At 41.6% G+C, this 19,166-nt stretch overlaps 2 protein-coding genes across 2 annotated transcripts in view; both read right to left on the bottom strand.

Annotated features, from left to right (window-relative positions):
* Positions 1-872: 872 nt before the first annotated feature.
* On the bottom strand, positions 873-10,878 carry pane1 (proliferation associated nuclear element). Its single transcript, XM_034187801.1, has 6 exons — positions 10,336-10,878; positions 4,985-5,061; positions 4,678-4,776; positions 1,783-1,862; positions 1,558-1,649; positions 873-1,412 (listed from the first exon to the last, which is right to left on the bottom strand). Exons 1-6 carry the CDS (start codon positions 10,408-10,410, stop codon positions 1,263-1,265), a joined length of 573 nt encoding a protein of 190 aa, XP_034043692.1. The 5' UTR covers positions 10,411-10,878; the 3' UTR covers positions 873-1,262.
* Positions 10,879-11,478: 600 nt separating this feature from the next.
* zgc:158803 (LUC7 domain-containing protein) overlaps positions 11,479-19,166 on the bottom strand; it is a 35,282-nt gene continuing 27,594 nt past the window's right edge. The window contains exon 10 of the mRNA XM_034187800.1: positions 11,479-12,292. Coding sequence (XP_034043691.1) covers positions 12,049-12,292 — 244 coding nt within the window. The 3' untranslated portion in view covers positions 11,479-12,048. The remainder of the gene's footprint in view (positions 12,293-19,166) is intronic.

Below are 19,166 nucleotides of genomic sequence, written 5' to 3'. Positions count from 1 at the left end.
TTAACTATAACTGCATTTGCCTGTTTAAGCTTCTCTCATACTCGGCCAGACTGTCACCCATCTTGGCTGCCTGGTGCTTCATCAATCAACTTTGTATCCAATTTTCTCACTGAGCACGGAAATAGTCATCTCAAAATTCAAGAGTTGATATGTGTCTGGGGGGCTATCTCGCTCAGACGCGAATCAACCAAGGCAGCTGGGAGCCTGACTGAGCGCCAAGTAGTGGGGAAGCAACTTTCGCCAACCAAGTGGTGTGTCTGCTCAGAAGGACATGGCGTGGAATACATTCAGACAAGAATGTGTAGTCCCATCCACTTTCAAATAATGGAATTTGGAAATAAAAATCCCACCACAAAGTGTCATTTACTCTGCAAATAATTAAAAAATCCACTATCATTTACAGTTTTGTTTGACAGAGGTCATAACTCATAATTATTACTGTGCCCAGTATAAGCGCGGGTACCGTTTTTGGTCCTGTGTGTCCATGCAATCATCCACGTGTGAAAATAAATAACTCAAAAAGCTTTGCTTTGATCTGTACCAATCTTGGTGGAATGTTTGAGGGTCAGCCAAGAACAAAGTGGCTTGATTTTGAGAAAAATCTCTTAAAACTCAAGGTCCACCTGCAAACATCTGGGCCAATGCTAATATATAGGGGATATTTAGAACTGCTATTTTGAGGAACTGGTGAAAGATACACTTACACTTGATATGAAAAGTTAAACCGAAGTCATGTGACCTTGAGTGGTTCCTGTTTGACTTAAGCAGCTTGGAGCTAATACAAGTTAAACATGGTGACACGGGTGTGTGTTCAACAAGGATAAATGGATTCAATTCTGGACAGATTTGATCGAAAGTCAAGGCAACTCAGAACCATTTGTATGAATAAATTTAGTAACAGGTCATATACTACTGGTGTCACTGAATCACAAAACATTAACTTGCCTGAATCTGTGTCAGGTGCAGGTGTTGCACTGTCCGAGTGTCCCTCCTTGTTTTATGCTGACGACAGTTCTTCACAGATATTAGAGCACAGAATTGTTCATGAGCCTGTTGATGGTGGGTCAAACAATATCTTCAGATTCTCCTCAATATTCTTTTCTGTGATAAAAGTAATTTCAAATGCAGACTCTGCAAAGCGTGTTAAAAATCACAGGAAACAGCACCTACAGTGAGACAAGATCTGTTTCTGGGCTCCAGATCATGTGCGAGTGTAACTAATAAATAGCAGACGGCACTGTGACAGAATCATTGGCCTGAGGTCAATCAAAGCTGGGTTGGTCGATGTCTGGGGGCACTGTGCAGCGAGTCAAACTGGACAGGTAGAGCGCAGTCGCCATGGGAACAAGGCCGGCCGACACCTTCAGGATGGTCATCAGCCTCTGTGCAGCTTCCGTCACACCATCTGGTGTCTGGAGGGAGAAATGTTACACAAGCCTCCATTAAAACAAATGCACATAGAAAAAAAAATTACATTAAATCACTACGCACATAGACGTTAGACATTTTAGTGGTGATAGCTCTTTAATCAAAATCATGATAAAAAAAGATACAAACCTGATCCTCTGCGAAGAGCAGCGGGCAGTGGTGCAAAGCCGCCAGCTTTCTGGCAGCATCCAGACGCTCCCCTGGGACCGAGGCGTTACGAGCTGCAGCAGGCGACGCAAACAGGTCGGCGAGTCGGGGACAGACAGAGAGAACAGACAAAACAAGGATTAACACGTTGTGCCGTAGGCCCGGGTCATTTTCATGGAAAAGTTGCTCTTTAATCCCGGAGCATACCGTTAGTGACCATGAAGCAGACCTTTCCAAGGAAATACCCAGGATCCAAATATTTCAGGGAAGATTCTGCTGACTGAAAACTGAGGAGTGAAAAAAAAACAAAAAACAGATTTGACAGAGAATGTTTTACCAAGTCTTCAACCTACACCTGGAGGCTACAATAGTTCTTAAGAACTTTCATTTTTACACAGTACATGAAATTTTAACCATTTTTTATTGACCATTTGAAGCAAGCCATTTTCCAAATGTAGAACAGTAGGCCAGTCTTTTTAGAAATTAAAACCACCATATATATTGTAGAACAAAGCCCTGCACCCCGGGCATCGGTGTGTGAGTGTGTTTGTGTGAATGGGTGAATGTGAGGCATAATTGTAAAGCGCTTTGAGCTTCTGATGTAGATGTAAAAAGTTCTATATAGATACAGTCAATTTACCATTTAAAAGATGCAGCATTGAGTAGTTTAAAAGAACAGAACTTTGCATTTTGTAAATATAATGTTTATTTTTAGGGCCACGTGCCTTTTTGCAAAACATACATCTCAAACTTAAAGATGACACATGCCTTAAATAAATAAACTTACACACTACTGGTTGAGTAGAATGAAATCTTTTACTGTAAATGAACAATGAAGCCAATTCAATATGGCCATTCTAAAATCTGTTTATTTGACAGAATTATCCACAGGTGAGACTTTATAATAATAATAATAATAATAAATTCCATTTAAAAGCCGACTTTCTTGACACTCAAGGACACAGTACAGTAAAACTTACAACAATAAAATATACAGAGCAATATGCATCAAGAGGAATAAGCAGTCATAAACAGATGTGTTTTGAGTTGTGATTTGAAAAGGAGAAATTAATCAATGTTTCTGATTTGGGATGGTGATGAATTCCAGAGATGGGGAGCAGAGCGGCTGAATGCTCTGCTCCCCATGGTAGTGAGACGGGCAGAGGGGACAGACAGGTGAATGGAGGAAGAGGATCTGCGGGAGCAGGAGGGAGTGGGAACATGGAGGAGGTCAGACAAATATGGGGGAGCAAGGTTGTATAATGGCCCAGTCACACGACACTTAACGAAGGACAATGAAGCCCTAACAAAACAAGAAATCTGGACTTTCATTGACTTTCACTTAACCTTCGCTCAGCTTCATTCCTGCAGCTGGCGCTTCGTCAGGATTTTTAATCTGTTGAAAAATTTGAACAAAGGGCAACGAAAACCTCAATTCGTCCATGTTTTGTTTTGCTGTTGTTGACGTTTTTTAATCGTTTGCTTAGTTTTTGTAACGTTAGTGTTTAGTTTGACTTTGTTCGACCAGCTGAATGTTTTCACACAGTGCAGAAGCTGCACAGTGCAGAAGTTGTGTAATTTCTGACAGTACTTGAATGCAGTGGCAGCGACAACTGCAGCTCCTGCGTGTGCTTATTTTTTTATTTAATATAACAATATGAGTGTAGGAATGACAATCCAGCTCTTCTGTACATGTGGCAACAGGTAGATAATTCAAATGATTATATATAAAGAGCTGTTCTGGAAGGCTGTTGTGGATCAGCTGCAGATCGTGGAATAACCGCACAATGCGCGTTCACACGGACTGATCAATTTACTGCTCTGATATATTCAATCATCTTTACACTTACATTTATTCCCCGTTTTGACATTATTCTGTTATAAATCAATATACAATGGCTTAGTAATGTAATACAGTGATACAGCAGTGACCATGGAACACCAGTTATTTTTTTTTAATTGGAGCAAGACGGTGCACACAGTGTGTAATCAGATAGTGAGGATTCTGATGATGGAGATGATCCCTCTTTTGTTCTGGATGAGGAACCAGAGCAGGTGGACCTACCAATGTGCACACAGATCTTCACAGCTTCTATTTGCAGTTCCTCCAGGACTCAGGCGCTACACAGCTCCGTCCCAGCGCCGAGTCCTGGAACTCAGAGATGCAGACACACACCGCTCCAGCTGTGGCTCCATGCATGTTTTGTTTAAAGCACTGAGATTGTTAGCTTCGGTTTTGTTTAGTTTCGTCCCTTTTGCGCTCTTGCTTCGCAGGCTGTTCAGTGATAAAGTTCATACGTCCACCTTTTCTCAAGAAATTGTGATTTTTTTTTTCTTTTTTCCCTTCATTCAGGAATTGTCGTATGCTGAGTGACTGGGCCATAAGGCCTTGAATGCTGAATTGAATATGAAACTGAACCGGAAGCCAGTGAAGCTGTTGGAGGACGGGAGTGATATGCTGAATCAAAGAGGTGCGAGTTATGATACGGGCAACTGAATTCTGGACCAGTTGAAGTTTATGGAGGGATTTATGTGGGAGACCGAAAAAAAGAGAGTTATAATAATCCAGACGGGAGGTAACGAGGCTATGGACAAGGATGGCAGCAGTGTGGAGGGTAAGGGAGGGACGGAGGCGATTAATGTTGCGTAGATGGAAGTAGGCAGACCTGGTAATGTTTTTAATATGGGACTGAAAGGATAGCGTGCTGTCAAGGATGACACCCAGACTCTTAACCTGGGGGAAGGTGAAATGGTGGAATTATCAATGATGAGAGAAAAACTGTCAGTTTTGGATAGAGTGGATTTTGTACCAGTGAGGAGAACCTCAGTTTTGCTACTGTATAATTTAAGAAACTTTAAAGTGAACCAGGTTTTGATTTCAGGGATACAATCAGTAAGGGAGGTGGGCGGAAGAGTGGACAAGGTTTTAGAGGTAAGATAGAGCTGGGTGTCATCAGCATAACAGTGGAAATCAATGCTGAATTTTTGGAAGATATTACCAAGGGGAAGAAGATAGATGATGAAAAGGAGGGGCCCCAGGGCTCTGTCCTGGGGCCCCTCCTTTTCATCATCTATCTTAAGCAGGAAGAATTTGGAGGTTACCTGTGCTCTGAGGACAGGTTGATAATGAACACCACCAAGTCTATCCTCGGTCGACTCTCCTCATTCTCCACAGGCAGAGGCAAACTCCGAGCAAGCCTCCTGATTGATCCAAACATATGCTGTCAGCTTAATAATCATTTACATGAACCACAGTACAATCGGCAGCTACACTTTTAACCCTCTCAGTCTCAAATTAATTTTTAGTAACAGGAAAAATCAGATATTTAGCTGTTGCAAATCTGCAGTGCCTGCCTTGAGAGGGTTAAAACACCTGTTCCTGCAGATTGCAGGATACAGCACCACTCACACATGCACAGTGACAGCCTTCTCCTCCACGAGCACGTTGGCTAAACTCTGCTGGAGCTGCTCCTCACTCTCCACCAGCTGCATGACAAACATTCCAAATCAGCACAAACTCTTTGTGCACTATCAGACTAATCACACAACATGATGGGTACAATATGCATTTCCAGTGGAGCTGCAGCAAACAGCCTCCAATAATTGTACCAAATATGCAACACCGACATGGTGACACACATATTTCCACTCTGTGAACTTTAGACTTCTACTCCAACATGGTGACCTCCTCTGAGCATCATTTGTCAGCAAGTTGTTACTCTTAAATGATTGAGGAACAGGATTACATTAAGGTTTCATTTTTAATTAAACTAAAATGTTCCGTAGACTAAATGAACTGTAAATATTTTGGAGTTGGACTGAGATCCTACTGTACAAGACACCTGAAGTGCACAAAGTGGTTGTCCAGAAGCAGAAGTATTGTTCAATGGTGGTTAAATTCAGGAGTGCAAAAAAATTGTTTGTCCCAGTATACATACTGTGTGGACCAGATTTTAACAATACTTTTGCATCTGGACCACAGCTTTGATTTCCCGTATAGTTTTGTAAAAAGCCCTCAATATAACATGACATAATGCAGTTTAAAATTTAATTAGTGTAACTGACATGAACAGGGGGATACGGTGGATTAGTGGTTAGCATTGTTGCCTCACAGCAAGAAGGTCATGGGATTGATTCCCACCTGGTCCTTTGTGTGTGGAGTTTGCATGTTTTCCCCATGGGTTCCCTCCCACTTCCAAAGACATGCAGGTTAGCTGAATTGGCAACTTTAAAATTAACCGTAGGTGCGGGTGTGAATTTGTCGACCTATACTCCCCTGTGATAGACTGGCATCATACAGTACATACGTATTACATGGAGAATGGGCAGGCACGGATTTTGAACTGGGAAGTGAATTGAACTGAAGTCATAGCCCATTTTTGTTTGGTCACTTTTTAGTTCCAGTCACTTACCTTTTAAAACCAATTACTTAAATTTATATAAAACCAAAATGCTTAAATCCCAGCCATCTCTTATTACACAGCCATTTCATATAAACAAATCATGTTTAGACTGAATATGTACATTAAGTCACAAATATAACCATAAACACAATGCAGCACCATTTCACTGATTTATTTGCCATGAGCTTCATTACCCAGTAACAATATTTAAAAAGATTAAATAAGCAAAAGCTGAAGTTGGAGGATGATAGACAAAGTCATACACACGAACAGGGCTAACTAAGGAACATTGTGACATGACTTATTACCCTGGGCGTTGCCGTGTATGTGTCTGGACAAGATACCGCAAACAGCTTGATGGATTTCCTTCAAATTTCGTGGGCATATTATTTGGACAGATATTTTCAAGTCTTTGGGTTTGTTGGAGCATAACGTGGACAAAGGTCAAGGCCAAGGAAAACATGGTCTGTAAAATCCCGTTGTTAAAATGTATCCTTTTCTGTTATTTCTGAACAATCAACAATCTTAGATGAATAATCTAAATTTAATTATAATCAACTGATAATCTACTGTTTTGGGACTCTGGCAAAACAATTTCCTTCGGGATTAATAAAGTTCTTTATTTTAAAGCATACAATCAGCAAAAATATTTGTGATTGTTATGAATGATTTTATAATGAAGTCATATGATAAAATCATACACAGAAATAGCAAAACAGACTAGTATGGGATTATTTGGGACAACTGAGAAGTCCAAGTTTTTAAATGTGGGACTTCAAATTATTCATATGGAGAACAAAAATTAAAAGTCTTAAAAAAAAATGAAGGGGGGGTGGGGGTGGGTGTAAATCCAAATTCTCGAACTGAAGGAAGAAAAAAAAAAAAATTTAAGTCCAAGTTTAATTTTATTTTTCACTTTTAAAAATACATTATTTATTTTTCAGAATTTATTTTTCATTCAAATATTTTTTTCCACATTCAGATGTTTCCCCCCTCTACCTGCGTGATATTAAACAAGAGGGGTGTGGATTAACGGCATTCACCACCCCCTGCTAGTTTTGGACAAGTGTGCACCCACTTTAATCTGAGTAACTCAGATTACCTTTTACTTTCATCTACAGTGAGGAAAATAAGTATTTGAACACCCTGCGGTTTTGCAAGTTCTCCCACTTAGAAATCATGGAGGGGTCTGAAATTTTCATCTTAGGTGCATGAAAATTCAGTAAGGTAAATCTTATATATTATATTCCAATTCTAAGGTGGAACTATGCCAGTATACAAAGGTATATCTAAATATCTAAAAAGGAAGAGTAAAATAGGAGAGTAGAAAAGAGTAGCGTAGAGCCACTTAGGTGCCTGGTCTTGAGAACCAGGGATGGTCCACCGTGAGACATAATCTTAAAAAAAAAAAAAAAAAAAAAATCTGGAAATCACAATGTATTTTTTTTTTAATAATCTATTTGTATGTTACTGCTGCAAATAAGTATTTGAACACCTACCAACCAGCAAGAATTCTGGCTCACACAGACCTGTTAATTTTTCTTTAAGAAACCCTCTTATTCTGCACTCTTTACCTGTATTAATTGCACCTGTTTGAACTTGTTACCTGTATAAAGACACCTGTTCACACACTCAATCACACTCCAACCTGTCCACCATAGCCAAGACCAAAGAGCCGGCTAAGGACACCAGGGACAAAACTGTAGACCTGCACAAGGCTGGGATGGACTACAGGACAACAGGCAAGCACTTGGTAGAAGAAAACAACTGTTATGATTATTTATTAGAAAGTGGAAGAAACACAAGATGACTGTTAATCTCCCTCGGTCTGGGATTCCATGCAAGATCTCACTTTGTGGGGTAAGGATAATTCTGTGAAAGCTCAGAACTACACAGGAGGACCTGGTCAATGACCTGAAGAGAGCTGGGACCACAGTCACAAAGATTACATTAGTAACACATGATGCTGTCATGGTTTAAAATCCTGCAGGGCAGCAAGGTCCCCCTGCTCAAGCCAGCACATGTCCAGGCCCGTTTGAAGTTCACCAGTGACCATCTGGATGATCCAGAGGAGGCATGGGAGAAGGTCATGTGGTCAGATGAAACCAGAATAGAGCTTTTTGGAATCAACTCCACTTACCATGTTTAGAGGATGAGAACAACCCCAAGAAAACCATCCCAACCGTGAAGCATGGTGGTGGAAACATCATACTCTGGGGGTGCTCTTCTGCAAAGGGGACAGGACGACTGCACCGTATTGAAGGGAGGATGGATGGGGTCATGTATTGTGAGATTTTGGCAAACAGCCTCCTTCCCTCAGTAAGAGCATTGAAGATGGGTCATGGCTGGGTCTTCCAGCATGACAATGACCCCAAACACACAGCCAGGGCAACTAAGGAGGGGCTCCGTAAGAAGCATTTCAAGGTCCTGGAGTGGCCTGGCCAGTCTCCAGACCTGAACTCAATAGAAAATCTTTGGAGGGAGCTGAAACTCCAAACCTGAAAGATCTAGAGAAGATCTGTGTGGAGGAGTGGACCAAAATCCCTGCTGCCGTGTGTGAAAACTTGGTGAGAAACTACAGGAAACGTTTGACCTCTGTAATTGCAAACAAAGGCTACTGTACCAAATATTAACATTGATTTTCACAGGTGTTCAAATACTTATTTGCAGCAGTAACATACAAATACATTTTAAAAAGTCATACATTGTGATTTCCGTTTTTTTTTTTTAGATTATGTCTCTCACAGTGGACGTGCACCTAAGATGAAAATTTCAGACCCCTCCATGATTTCTAAGTGGGAGAACTTGCAAAACCGCAGGGTGTTCAAATACTCATTTTCCTCACTGTAAGTGACTTCACGAGGACTCGCCTCTTTATTTCCTCAAATCTCACATCTATGTAGATGTAATCCTTAAAGCTGAGCCTTATCTAAGGGACAGATTTCTTTAATAATTTTCCTCTCTTCATCATTTGAACCAGCCATAAGTAACATAAGGACCAAATGGGAGCTGCATATTATCCTGTTGGATGACTGCTGGAAGGGAGCCTTGTATGCTGTCAATTACTCCTCCAACTGTGCCAAACTCAGTTTAATACAAATCAGAGTACTACACAGAATTCACTGTAGTAAGGCCAGACTTGCCCAGCTTTATCCAGGCAAACTAGATGAGAGATGTTCTAGGACCCCTTGTGACTTCACACACATTTTGGTTGTGCCTGAAATTGTCCAGTTATTGTCATACCTTTTTCGATACAATCTCAAAGATTCTGGATTTGAAGCTCTATCCTCCCACCAACATAACTATTTCTGTCTGGCCCCAGATGATACATTATAATTATACATATTAGCGACTCAACGGGGTGTCATTGCATTTTCCTGTCTGCTGGCTACTTGGTAGAGGTGAGCGGATCAATCGTAATATTGATACCAACGCTGGTATTGATATTGAACGATCCTCGTGTAAAAATATCGATACTCAAGCTTTTTCTCTCCCGCACGCACTGACTGCTGTGCACGCAGATTCATCAAAGTCTACTCTCTGGAAGAGCAGTGCTGCGCTGTGACACATCAGAGGAGCGCACCCGTGTATTGTGGTTTGTCAGCCCTCTACCTCAGATTTTTTTTAAACAAAAATGTTGATTGTGATAAAGTATTTTGTTATGTACAATGTTTGGCGAAATTTTATCCTAGGTCTTTTAGATCCTTTGGATCTATGAAGCTTAAATATGAAAAAGTATCAGTATCGATATCGGTGATACTGGGCCTGTATTTACTTGGTATCAGATCAATACCAAAATTCCCGGTATCGCCCACCTTTGCTACTTGGAGAATTTAGCTTTTGTGCAAGTTGCCCTTGCCACCTTCCACTGAGACCTGGTTTGAAACCCGAAAAAAATTAAGTACACGCTCAGAGGTTCCTCCGACAGAACCTCTGATTAAAAATCACACCTGGAGAAATTTCCCTGTAATGTAGTGAAACTTAAATATATGAATAATAATAAAGTTTGTTGTTTTTTAAAAAAAAGTTTACTAACACTTCAGCACAGTCTGCAGTTGCAGTTCTACGGAGGTAAAATGCGCATTTTTTCCAGTTCACGTACCGCACAAAGGCGTGTGTTCGAGTCCAGACTGTTTATGCTCAAAAATGTCAAACATCGGTAACATGTTCTCAAAGGTTCAGACTGTCAGTGATATTAAAAGAAATAAAAAAAGCAAGTCATTTAATCACAGTATTTTATAGTACCAGGGCTATTCCTGAAAAACATCTTTTTCGTTATTTGTCATCATTCGCCAACATAAAGTCAACATCTCAACTCTAAGCGCGTCCTTTCCTTCGTGAAAGACGATAAACTCACCAGGATATTTGCAGTGTTCAAATCAGGTAACTTATTGAATGGTTTAAGCAGAGACATGTTGCAGTCTGTCAGCATTCCCGGCTTTTTGCAGCGCGCTTCTTTTCCAGTGTGCGTCCTACGTCATCACGCATTCGCAGCAGAAATGTCCTTACTGACATCTGCTGGATGGGGGCGGGAATGACTCAGATTGATTCGGAACCACGGAGTGGTTTTTACTTCATGACTGATCAAATAAAATCTTGACTATATGGACTGGTAACGGCAGATTTAACAAAAAGCATATTTTCACAACATAACCACCCACTATCACTTCCAGTTTAAGAGAACACATTCAACACTTGGAAACTGAAATGGCTTATAATTAAGTTTAAACCAATAAAAAAAGTTCAAGGCACTAGATGCTCCAAAAAGCAACTTTTTTCCTTATGCGATATACCATAGACCTGTCTGCCACCTGCTGAAAATATAAATTGTTGCAGGCAAGAATCTCACCATGTGCATGATGAAAATTAAGAGCAGGTGTTTAGTTTCCAAAGCCTCACTCTAGCAGCCAGTGCTGCTGGTTTTTCATTCCCAGGATAACTGGAAATTTAGGATGACAAAGCTTGTGTTGCAACAAAAGCAGAACATTTTATTCACTTTATGGTGGCACAAGATTCCCCAAATACAACCAGGTTGTATCACAGCAAAAAAAAAAAAAAAGACAAGTGCCTTAAGTCAGTATCTAAATACAGATGTAACCTACGCTTATTTACATGTTTCAATCTGTGGTAGGATTTAGACAAATTCTTTAAGGGGACATAATTTATTTAGTCCATATAAGATCTTGAGTTTGGGGAGTTTGGAGTCCCTGGATGATGTCATTGGCTGAAGGCGGCCAGCAAATGGGCTAATCTCAACCAACTGGAAGCGGCATAAAGTAAAATCTGTCTAAAACCCACAGCTCCAAATCGCTGACCAACAGATGAAGTCCCAAAAGAACAAACAAGAAAACCAGTAACAGAGAAGGCCTTGATGCGTTTGGGCTCCACATGCCTCCAGTCTCCTCTAATCAATCTTGACCCTGCAAAGATTACAGGAATGAGTTCACATGCACTCAACAGCCGTGTACTTCTGACGCATTCAGCTAGTCATCCCCCACCCTTTTAAACGTAGTCATCTTATCACATGGCAGCAGCTCAAATGATTAAAAACATTCTTCAGTTGTTGCGTCAGCAGTGTGAATAACATTAGGTTGGCATGCAGTCACATTTACCAACAGCCCAACAAATACACTTAGTAGTACCTAATAAAATGGGCCGAGTGTATAAAAGAAAAGGATTCGGTATTAAAACACTTATTGAAAATGTTGAATGATTTTTCAGGATGGAAGCATTATAAGCTGCTGCCCTCTGCAGGCGACCTCATGTAGCATTTGGGGCTTCACAAAAATGATAGCTTAAAATGCACTGGGGCCTTCCTCTGACTTCATCATCCTTTTATCACATTTAATAGTCTATTTTACAAATTAGCATGTTAAGTTGACTGCCACTGGTAAAGTTGTTCCCTCATCCCCAAAGCAAGGTTCCATCTTACACCTGCTAAGACACTACTGTACATGTCCCACTTCCAAAACATACACGCTCCAATGCTTGCAATTCTCCATGCTCCTTTTACAAAACAAATATATTTCTAAATTAAACTCGGAAGGAGTCCCCCCCCCCCTCCTCTTGTTCATATCTCCCCCGACTCCCTCTCTTCAGAGCTGGAGCGGCGGTCCCTCTCACACGACACGGATCGCTCTCGTTCCCTGTTGTCCCTGGCCGTGTCGGGGGAGGTAGACCTCCCTCTTTCTTCCCAGTCTCTGCACTCAGCCGGCCTGCCATCACGCCACCCCTCTTGTTCGCCCTCTCGTAATCTCTCTGGGGAGCCGGATCGCTCTCTGTCGCGGGTGTGAGACGATCTCTCTCTGGAAGACCTAAGAGGAGAGGAAAAGGGGACAAAAAGGAAGCCTGAGAACGGATGTTTTGACAAAACTATTTCCAGTACATAAAAGAAGCCTTTAATGTTCTGAGCTGCAAAGTTTCAGATACAGCTTAGACACAACAAAAACAAATGTCTGAGATGCACCAAGAGAAATGTGATTCTAAAATGTTGCGGTGCAAGTACAACAGGCTTGCAAAACCTCACAAAAACAGGAGGATTACACTCTGATTAAAGCTTTTTGATAGACAAGCTTCTTCACAAGGACTGCAGCACCTAGTGTGTGTGTGTGTGTTTTGGGGGGGGGGGGGGGGGACTTCCTTCTGCACCAGAAATGATATTACAGCTCTTGTTTACATTTTGTGAACCTGGTTTAAAAACTATGCTTTTGAAGCTGCTTTTGTGCATGATTAGTGGCGGTAAACTCGTGAGTGAGTGAGCAACTTGTGTAAAATACATCAATACGGAGCATGCACGTTGCAAAAAAATGTGATGTGATAGAGGAAATCTGAGCTCAGATTTGGATTCATCAGTCCAAAATAACCCGAAATCAGTCCTCAAAGTCCATGCAAGATTTTTTTTTGACCACTGACCATTGTAGTCACCAATATCACTTTCAGTTCTCAACAACACTGATTTGGATTTAAATTTTATATTTCATTTGTACAGTGCATCCAGAAAGTATTCACAGCACTTCACTTTTTCCAGATTTTTTTTTTTTTGATGTTATAGCCATATTCCACAAATGGAATAAATTCATTTCCCCCCTCCGTTCTACTCACAACATCCCACAATTTTTGCAAATTTATGAAAAAAAACAAACAAAAAAAAAAAACTAAGAAATCGCACATACGAGGTCTGTTAGAAAAGTATCCGACCTTTTTATTTTGTTCAAAAACCTGATGGATTTGAATCACGTGTGCTTGCATGAGCCAACCTTGCATCTTCGTGCGCATGCGTGAGTTTTTTTCCACACCTGTTGGTTGCATCATTTGCTTGTAAGCAGCCTTTGTGAGGATGGGTGGAGTCTCTCGTCGTTTTTTCTTTGCAAGGAAATGGCGGAATGACTGGAGCAGCCCGACTGCATCAAATTTTGCCAGAAATTGGGCGACAGCCAGGTGGAAACCATTCGGATTATTCAGACGGCTTTCGGTGACGATCCTATGGGCATCACACAGATTAAAGAGCGGTACAACCAGTTTAAAGACAGCCGCTCAACGGTGCTCCGGGCGGCCATCAATATGCTGAAATGACCGGATCATTTCCAAAGTGAACGCTGTGGTGATGTGGGACCATCGTGTGACTATCCGAAAAATTGCGGAAGAGGTGGACATCAGCACTTTTTCGGCACATTCCACTGTGACAGAAGATTTGGCCACGAAAAGAGTTGCAGCGAAATTCATCGGCACAAAGCTGATGGCGCAGCAAAAGCTGCCACGGTGTTGGAGCCTCACAGGACATGTTGTGACATGCTCACCTCATCCACAATTTCTTGGATAGTCACATGACTAAAGCGCCACCGAAAGCCGTCTGAATCTTCCGAATGGTGGAAGAGCAGGACATGTCACAACATGAAATGATCCGGTCATTTCAGCATGTTGATGGCCGACCGGAGCGCGGCACGCTCTCCACCGTTGTGCGGACGTCTTTAAAGCAGTTGTACCGCTCCTTAATCTGTGTGATGCCCAGAGGATCGTCACCGAAAGCCGTCTGAATAATCCGAATGGTTTCCACCTGACTATTGCCCAGTTTCTGGCAAAATTTGATGCAGTCGCGCTGCTCCAGTCGTTCCGCCATTTCCTTGCAAAGAAAAAACGACGAGAGACTCCACCCATCCTCACACAAAGACTGCTTACAAGCAAATGATGCAACCAACAGGCGTGAAAAAAATCACGCATGCGCACGAAGGTTCACGGTTGGCTCATGCAAGCACACGTGATTCAAATCCATCAGGTTTTTGAAAAAAATAAAAAAGGTTGGATACTTTTCTAACAGACCTCGTACGTAAGTATTCACACCTTTTGCTCATTACTTGATTTATGCACCTTTGGCAGTAATTACAGCCTCAAGTCAGGTTCAGGGTACTTTATTGGTACCTGTCAGTAGATGTGTTACAGTAATAGAAAGCATCCAACTTAAACATATAGGACAACACTGACATACACACAAAGACCTGACAGACATGAAAGTGGTTAGAGCCACATGAGACCGAAGCCTGGTAACGACCTAAAATGGTGCAAAATTTGCTAAGATGATTTATTCATCTGAATAATAGCAGCTGAACAACACCGCTTCTGTAGTGCTTTGTTTTGCACTTCGGGACTGTAAACCTCCGACCAGAGGGAAGAAGCTGGAATTCCCCATGTAGAGGATCTGAATGGTCATTTATAATAGACTTAGTGATCCTCTGCAGCTGCCTGGTATACAGAGAATTGGGGCTAAGCTGTGGTTCACCAATCAGCTTCCCAGCCCACTTCACAATCTGCATCAATTTGTTTCTCCCCTTCACTGACAAAGCACCATACCATGACACCAAAGAATAAAACAAAACGGATTCAATAGAAGATCGCTAAAACAATGTCATGATGCTTTTGTTAATGTTAAAAGATGACTGCTTTCATAAACAAAACAACTGCTGATGCCCTTTTTGCATAAAGCTTCACAATTGGTCTCCAAGTAAAGTTTACAAACTAACATAGCTCCAAGGTATTTATGGTTGCCCAAATTCTACCTTCTGATGCTTGATGACTGTGGCCTCAGGTGTACAGGGTTTTTTTTTTTTTCTTTTCTGAAATCCACAATCATATCTTTAGTCTTTAAAATGTTCAGCTGAAGGTAGAGCAGTCACAATTATTACAATATTCGCCAATCGATTATTTTTCATATTCGCGATTACCGTGAATTATTTATTTTATCCACAAAGCATAAAACGACTCAGAATCTGACGTCATTGTGCTGCAGCCTCGCTCACTCTGTTTGGCTCTCGTCTTAAGGCAGGACAATAACATGGAGGCTGAGGAGCGATCCGTCCTGCCGTTTGGATAAGACGGCCGATTAAAACGGTGGCCGTCTTCTTCAAAGCCGTCTAAAATGCGGAGTTTACCGAAGGAGCTGTTGGTGTGTGTGTCTGTGTGTGTGCCTGCAGAGTCAACAGCCTGCAGACTGCGAGGGAGATTCCTGAATGGAGGCACAACACACCGCTAAGAACCATCAGTGCACGCAGCGAGCGCAGAACAGAGAGAGGATTTTAACCCGAGTGAACATGTTAAAAAAAACAAAACCAAAATGTGGAGCTGCTTTTACTTCTCTCTGAACTTTCTCTCCCGGTGTGATTCTGCCATTACTGTCCTGTTCACACCATGTGCGAGTCGTATACCGAATTTATGAGATCATGAGGTGAAATAAACGGTCAAATATCTTAGAATATATGAATGAACGTGGAGAAGCTGTGGTGATATTCAGACGCACAGATCACAAAAAGCAGGTGAGAACTCTGAACTTTAACAGCTGTTATTTTCCAAAGGTATTTATTTGTTCAATCTTGAGCTTAATGTAGTGTTTAAGCACAAAACGTGACTGATGGAGAAACAATTTCAGAAATGTAACAGAGACAACCACAAATCATAAAAAGTTGGGACTGTATGTAAAATGAAGATAAAAATGTTGCACTATTCCCAGTTTCTCCACTCACAGAAGCCAAACATTCAGAGTTGTGTAATTATACTACAATAGTAGAATATAAAGAAGGGAAAAAAGAAAAAAAAAATAGACAATATATTCGTCAATCGCAATTATTTGTCTGACAATTAATCGTCTCCAGAAATTCCTAATCGTGACAGCCCTAGCTGAAGGTAAGACTCTTCACACAAGATCAAGAACAGGTCCATGACTGGTTTCATAATCCTGCAATAAACTAACAATGACAGAGTTATCTGCATATTTTGAAATTGTTCTTTTCGCATGCATGCGCTGACACATTTGTGTACACGATAAAAAGCAAGGGGGACAAAACACACTTTTGGTGAACCAGTCGATGGCACCACTTGTTCAGATTTAAGCCGCCTGACGAGCAGCAGCAAACTATACAGTGTGTGGGGCAGCAGGTCCGGCTACGAGAGGTAACACGACTAGTAGTGATGGAGAAACCAAAGCTTTTTGAACCACTGAACCAATATGAAGCAATAGTGTTGAAATGGTTCAGTGTTTTTAAGCATTTGATACAATTAAATACGATGACATCTGCTGTCCAATCTTCAACATAGCACTTGCATGGAACAATAAAAGGCAAGGTGTCATGAATCAGTAAGGCACAGTTATGCATGTTTAAGTTTCTATTTGCATCTTGAAATTCAACTATATTTTTGTTTAAAGACATAATATACTTGTGTTATAATGTCACTGTGCCATTAGAAAATACTGTATGTAATTAGAGATATAAACTATGAAAATGCTTTTGCAACTACGGACTGTTATGAATATGAAATGCTGGCATTTGGGTGCTTCAAAGGTTGTTATTGAAACACAAGATTATTTCAGCGGTGTTAGGCTTCAAGTCTGTTCATCTTCATTGTTACTTCCTCTCAGAAGTAGTGGTATATGAAGAAAGATTTTGTCCAGCTTGTAAAGAGTTGGATAAACAGCAGTTTGGCTTTCCTTAAGAACTATGTAACCTGTTCTGAAATAGTTGTATTATGGTGGATATGTAGATATACATACCGTTATCACAATAGGCTGCCATGTATATCGCAATATGGGTTTTAGGGCATATCGCTCATCCCTAGTGATTAGACCTTTTGATTTCAAGTTTGCGTGTGAAGGCACTCAAGTCTGGTCCAAAAAAAAAAAAAAAACTTTTACATGTGTTCTAGTACAGAAGATGCACTTTTTGGTTTTTAATTAAAATGCAGCTAACTGAGGATAAAAGGAAAAAATTTCCTTTCTAGCATCGCCACCTGCTGGTCATTTTCATTTATCACTAAATTTGGTGTTTTTACCCGAGGCCAACATATGGCCATTGGGTATTGTGAAAACATGGCGTTAGTCCATCTGTGTGTCCATCCAGCCTAGCATAAGTCCAGTCCTATTAGTGCCAGGGTCTTCAAATTCACAGGGAACATTCTTGAGACAGACCTTGGACAAGTTCAGAGATGGCTGAGTTAAAATGTAAATATTGTTTTTGATTGATTAAAAGAGGGGCTTCACTGGGCATTCACAAATTGTATGTAATTAAATAACTGCAAAGTATAACAAACACAACGCTCATATAGCTGAGGGCATTTTAGTATTCCATAGCATAGGTTCTTTATGGTGTGGTGTGCAGTTCCTGGCAACTGTATACACAGGGCTTGTAGTCTGTAGTGTTGCAGTGTAGTGTAGTGTAGATTGCTTGTCTTTCTCGCTTACAGCTGCAACCACCATCTAGCTCCTCAGAGCGAAAGGGAAGGCTGAATGAGTAAGTCCTTCCTTGATGGTTTTAGGGTTTCTACACGTCAAGACTCTCACAGTGCCTCCTCGCGGCACACCATGGATAGTGGGTACTTTGTGGCCCCAGGCTGAACTGTGAGGGATCTCGGAGCAGGTTGGAGCCCCAGAGGTGCATGACCCACCGGAGTGTGGACACGCTCTGCCACTTACCAGTCCAACCACCTACTGCCTTGTAGGTTTGACTCTTTAGGCAAAGGCTAGGAGAAGGTAACTCTGAATTCAAACCCACCTGCTGCCTTGCAGGTTTTGGCCTCGGTTGGGCAAAGGCTAAGGGAGTAAAACCCTAACAGAAAACCGGAGTGGAGCCCCATAGGGACCAGACCTGCTGAGACTAGAGAGTGAGGCTGGCTCTGTGCAAACCTACTTCACTTTAAACAAAGTCAAGTGCAAGTCATACCTATCTACCTAATCCCATACCTCATTGTACCTGTCACCCAAAGTCCTGTGGTGACAGGCAAGCGTCGAAGCGACAGGTGGGTTCACTGGTAGTCGTAGCCGCAGACCTGGAGGAGCAGAAGTGGAGTTCGGCAGCCGGCTGAGTGTCTGAGCAGCCCTTTTCAGGACAGCACTGCTCAAACCTATAGTATGGAGAACATGCTAGGAAAGGTGCCCCAAACATTGCCTGCTCCTCAAAAATCCTAGCTGGCTTACCGCGGTCAGTGGAACCCTTTAAATGCGGTTGAAACAAGAAAATCAAAACAATACCCTTGAACGTTGCTGCATGGAATGTTCGCACTCTTATTGATAGAAATGATATAAATAGGCCTCAGAGGCGCACTGCGCTCATTGCTACTGAACTCGCCCGATATAACATCGACGTTGCTGCACTCAGTGAGACCGGACTGGCAGGTGAAGGAGAGTTAACTGAAAGGAATGCAGGATACTCCTTTTGGAGTGGACGTGACCCTGAGGAAAGACGTGATGCAGGAGTAGGCTTTGCCATTAAAACCTCACTTATAAGCAAGCTGACTTGCCACCCTAAAGGAGTAAATGACCAACGTATACAATGAAGCTCCCTCTTTCTTATGGAAAGAAGTTTGCAACCATTATCAGTGCCTATGCACCCACCATGACCAATCCAGATGAGATAAAAGACAGGTTTTATGACGACCTTGATGCCGTCATCTCTGCTGTTCCTGCAACCGAAAAGCTCATCATTTGGGCAACTTCAATGCAAGAGTCGCAAATGACAGCTCCTCCTGGGAAGGAGTTCTGGGTAAACACTGGACTGGAAAATGCAACAGTAATGGTCTTCTCCTTCAAACTTGCGCCAAACACCGTCTACTTATCACAAACACCATATTCCGCCTACCGACTCATAATAAAACATCCTGGATGCACCCTTGATCAAGGCACTGGCATCTGATTGACTACATCTTAGTCAG

This window comes from Thalassophryne amazonica, chromosome 15 (genome assembly GCF_902500255.1).
Source record: "Thalassophryne amazonica chromosome 15, fThaAma1.1, whole genome shotgun sequence".
NCBI classification, from domain to species: Eukaryota; Metazoa; Chordata; class Actinopteri; order Batrachoidiformes; family Batrachoididae; genus Thalassophryne; species Thalassophryne amazonica.
This window is presented reverse-complemented; position numbering and strand designations above follow the sequence as displayed.

What these genes read in the sequence shown, in the direction of transcription:
- pane1 (XM_034187801.1), bottom strand. Translation starts at nt 10,410, where the DNA reads ATGCTGACAGACTGCAACATGTCTCTGCTTAAACCATTCAATAAGTTA. An exon ending in TGAACACTGCAAATATCCTG is followed by an intron (nt 5,062 to 10,335) that starts GTGAGTTTATCG and finishes TTTGTCATGCAG; the next exon opens with CTGGTGGAGAGTGAGGAGCA. An exon ending in CTGCTTCATGGTCACTAACG is followed by an intron (nt 1,650 to 1,782) that starts GTATGCTCCGGG and finishes CGCCTGCTGCAG; the next exon opens with CTCGTAACGCCTCGGTCCCA.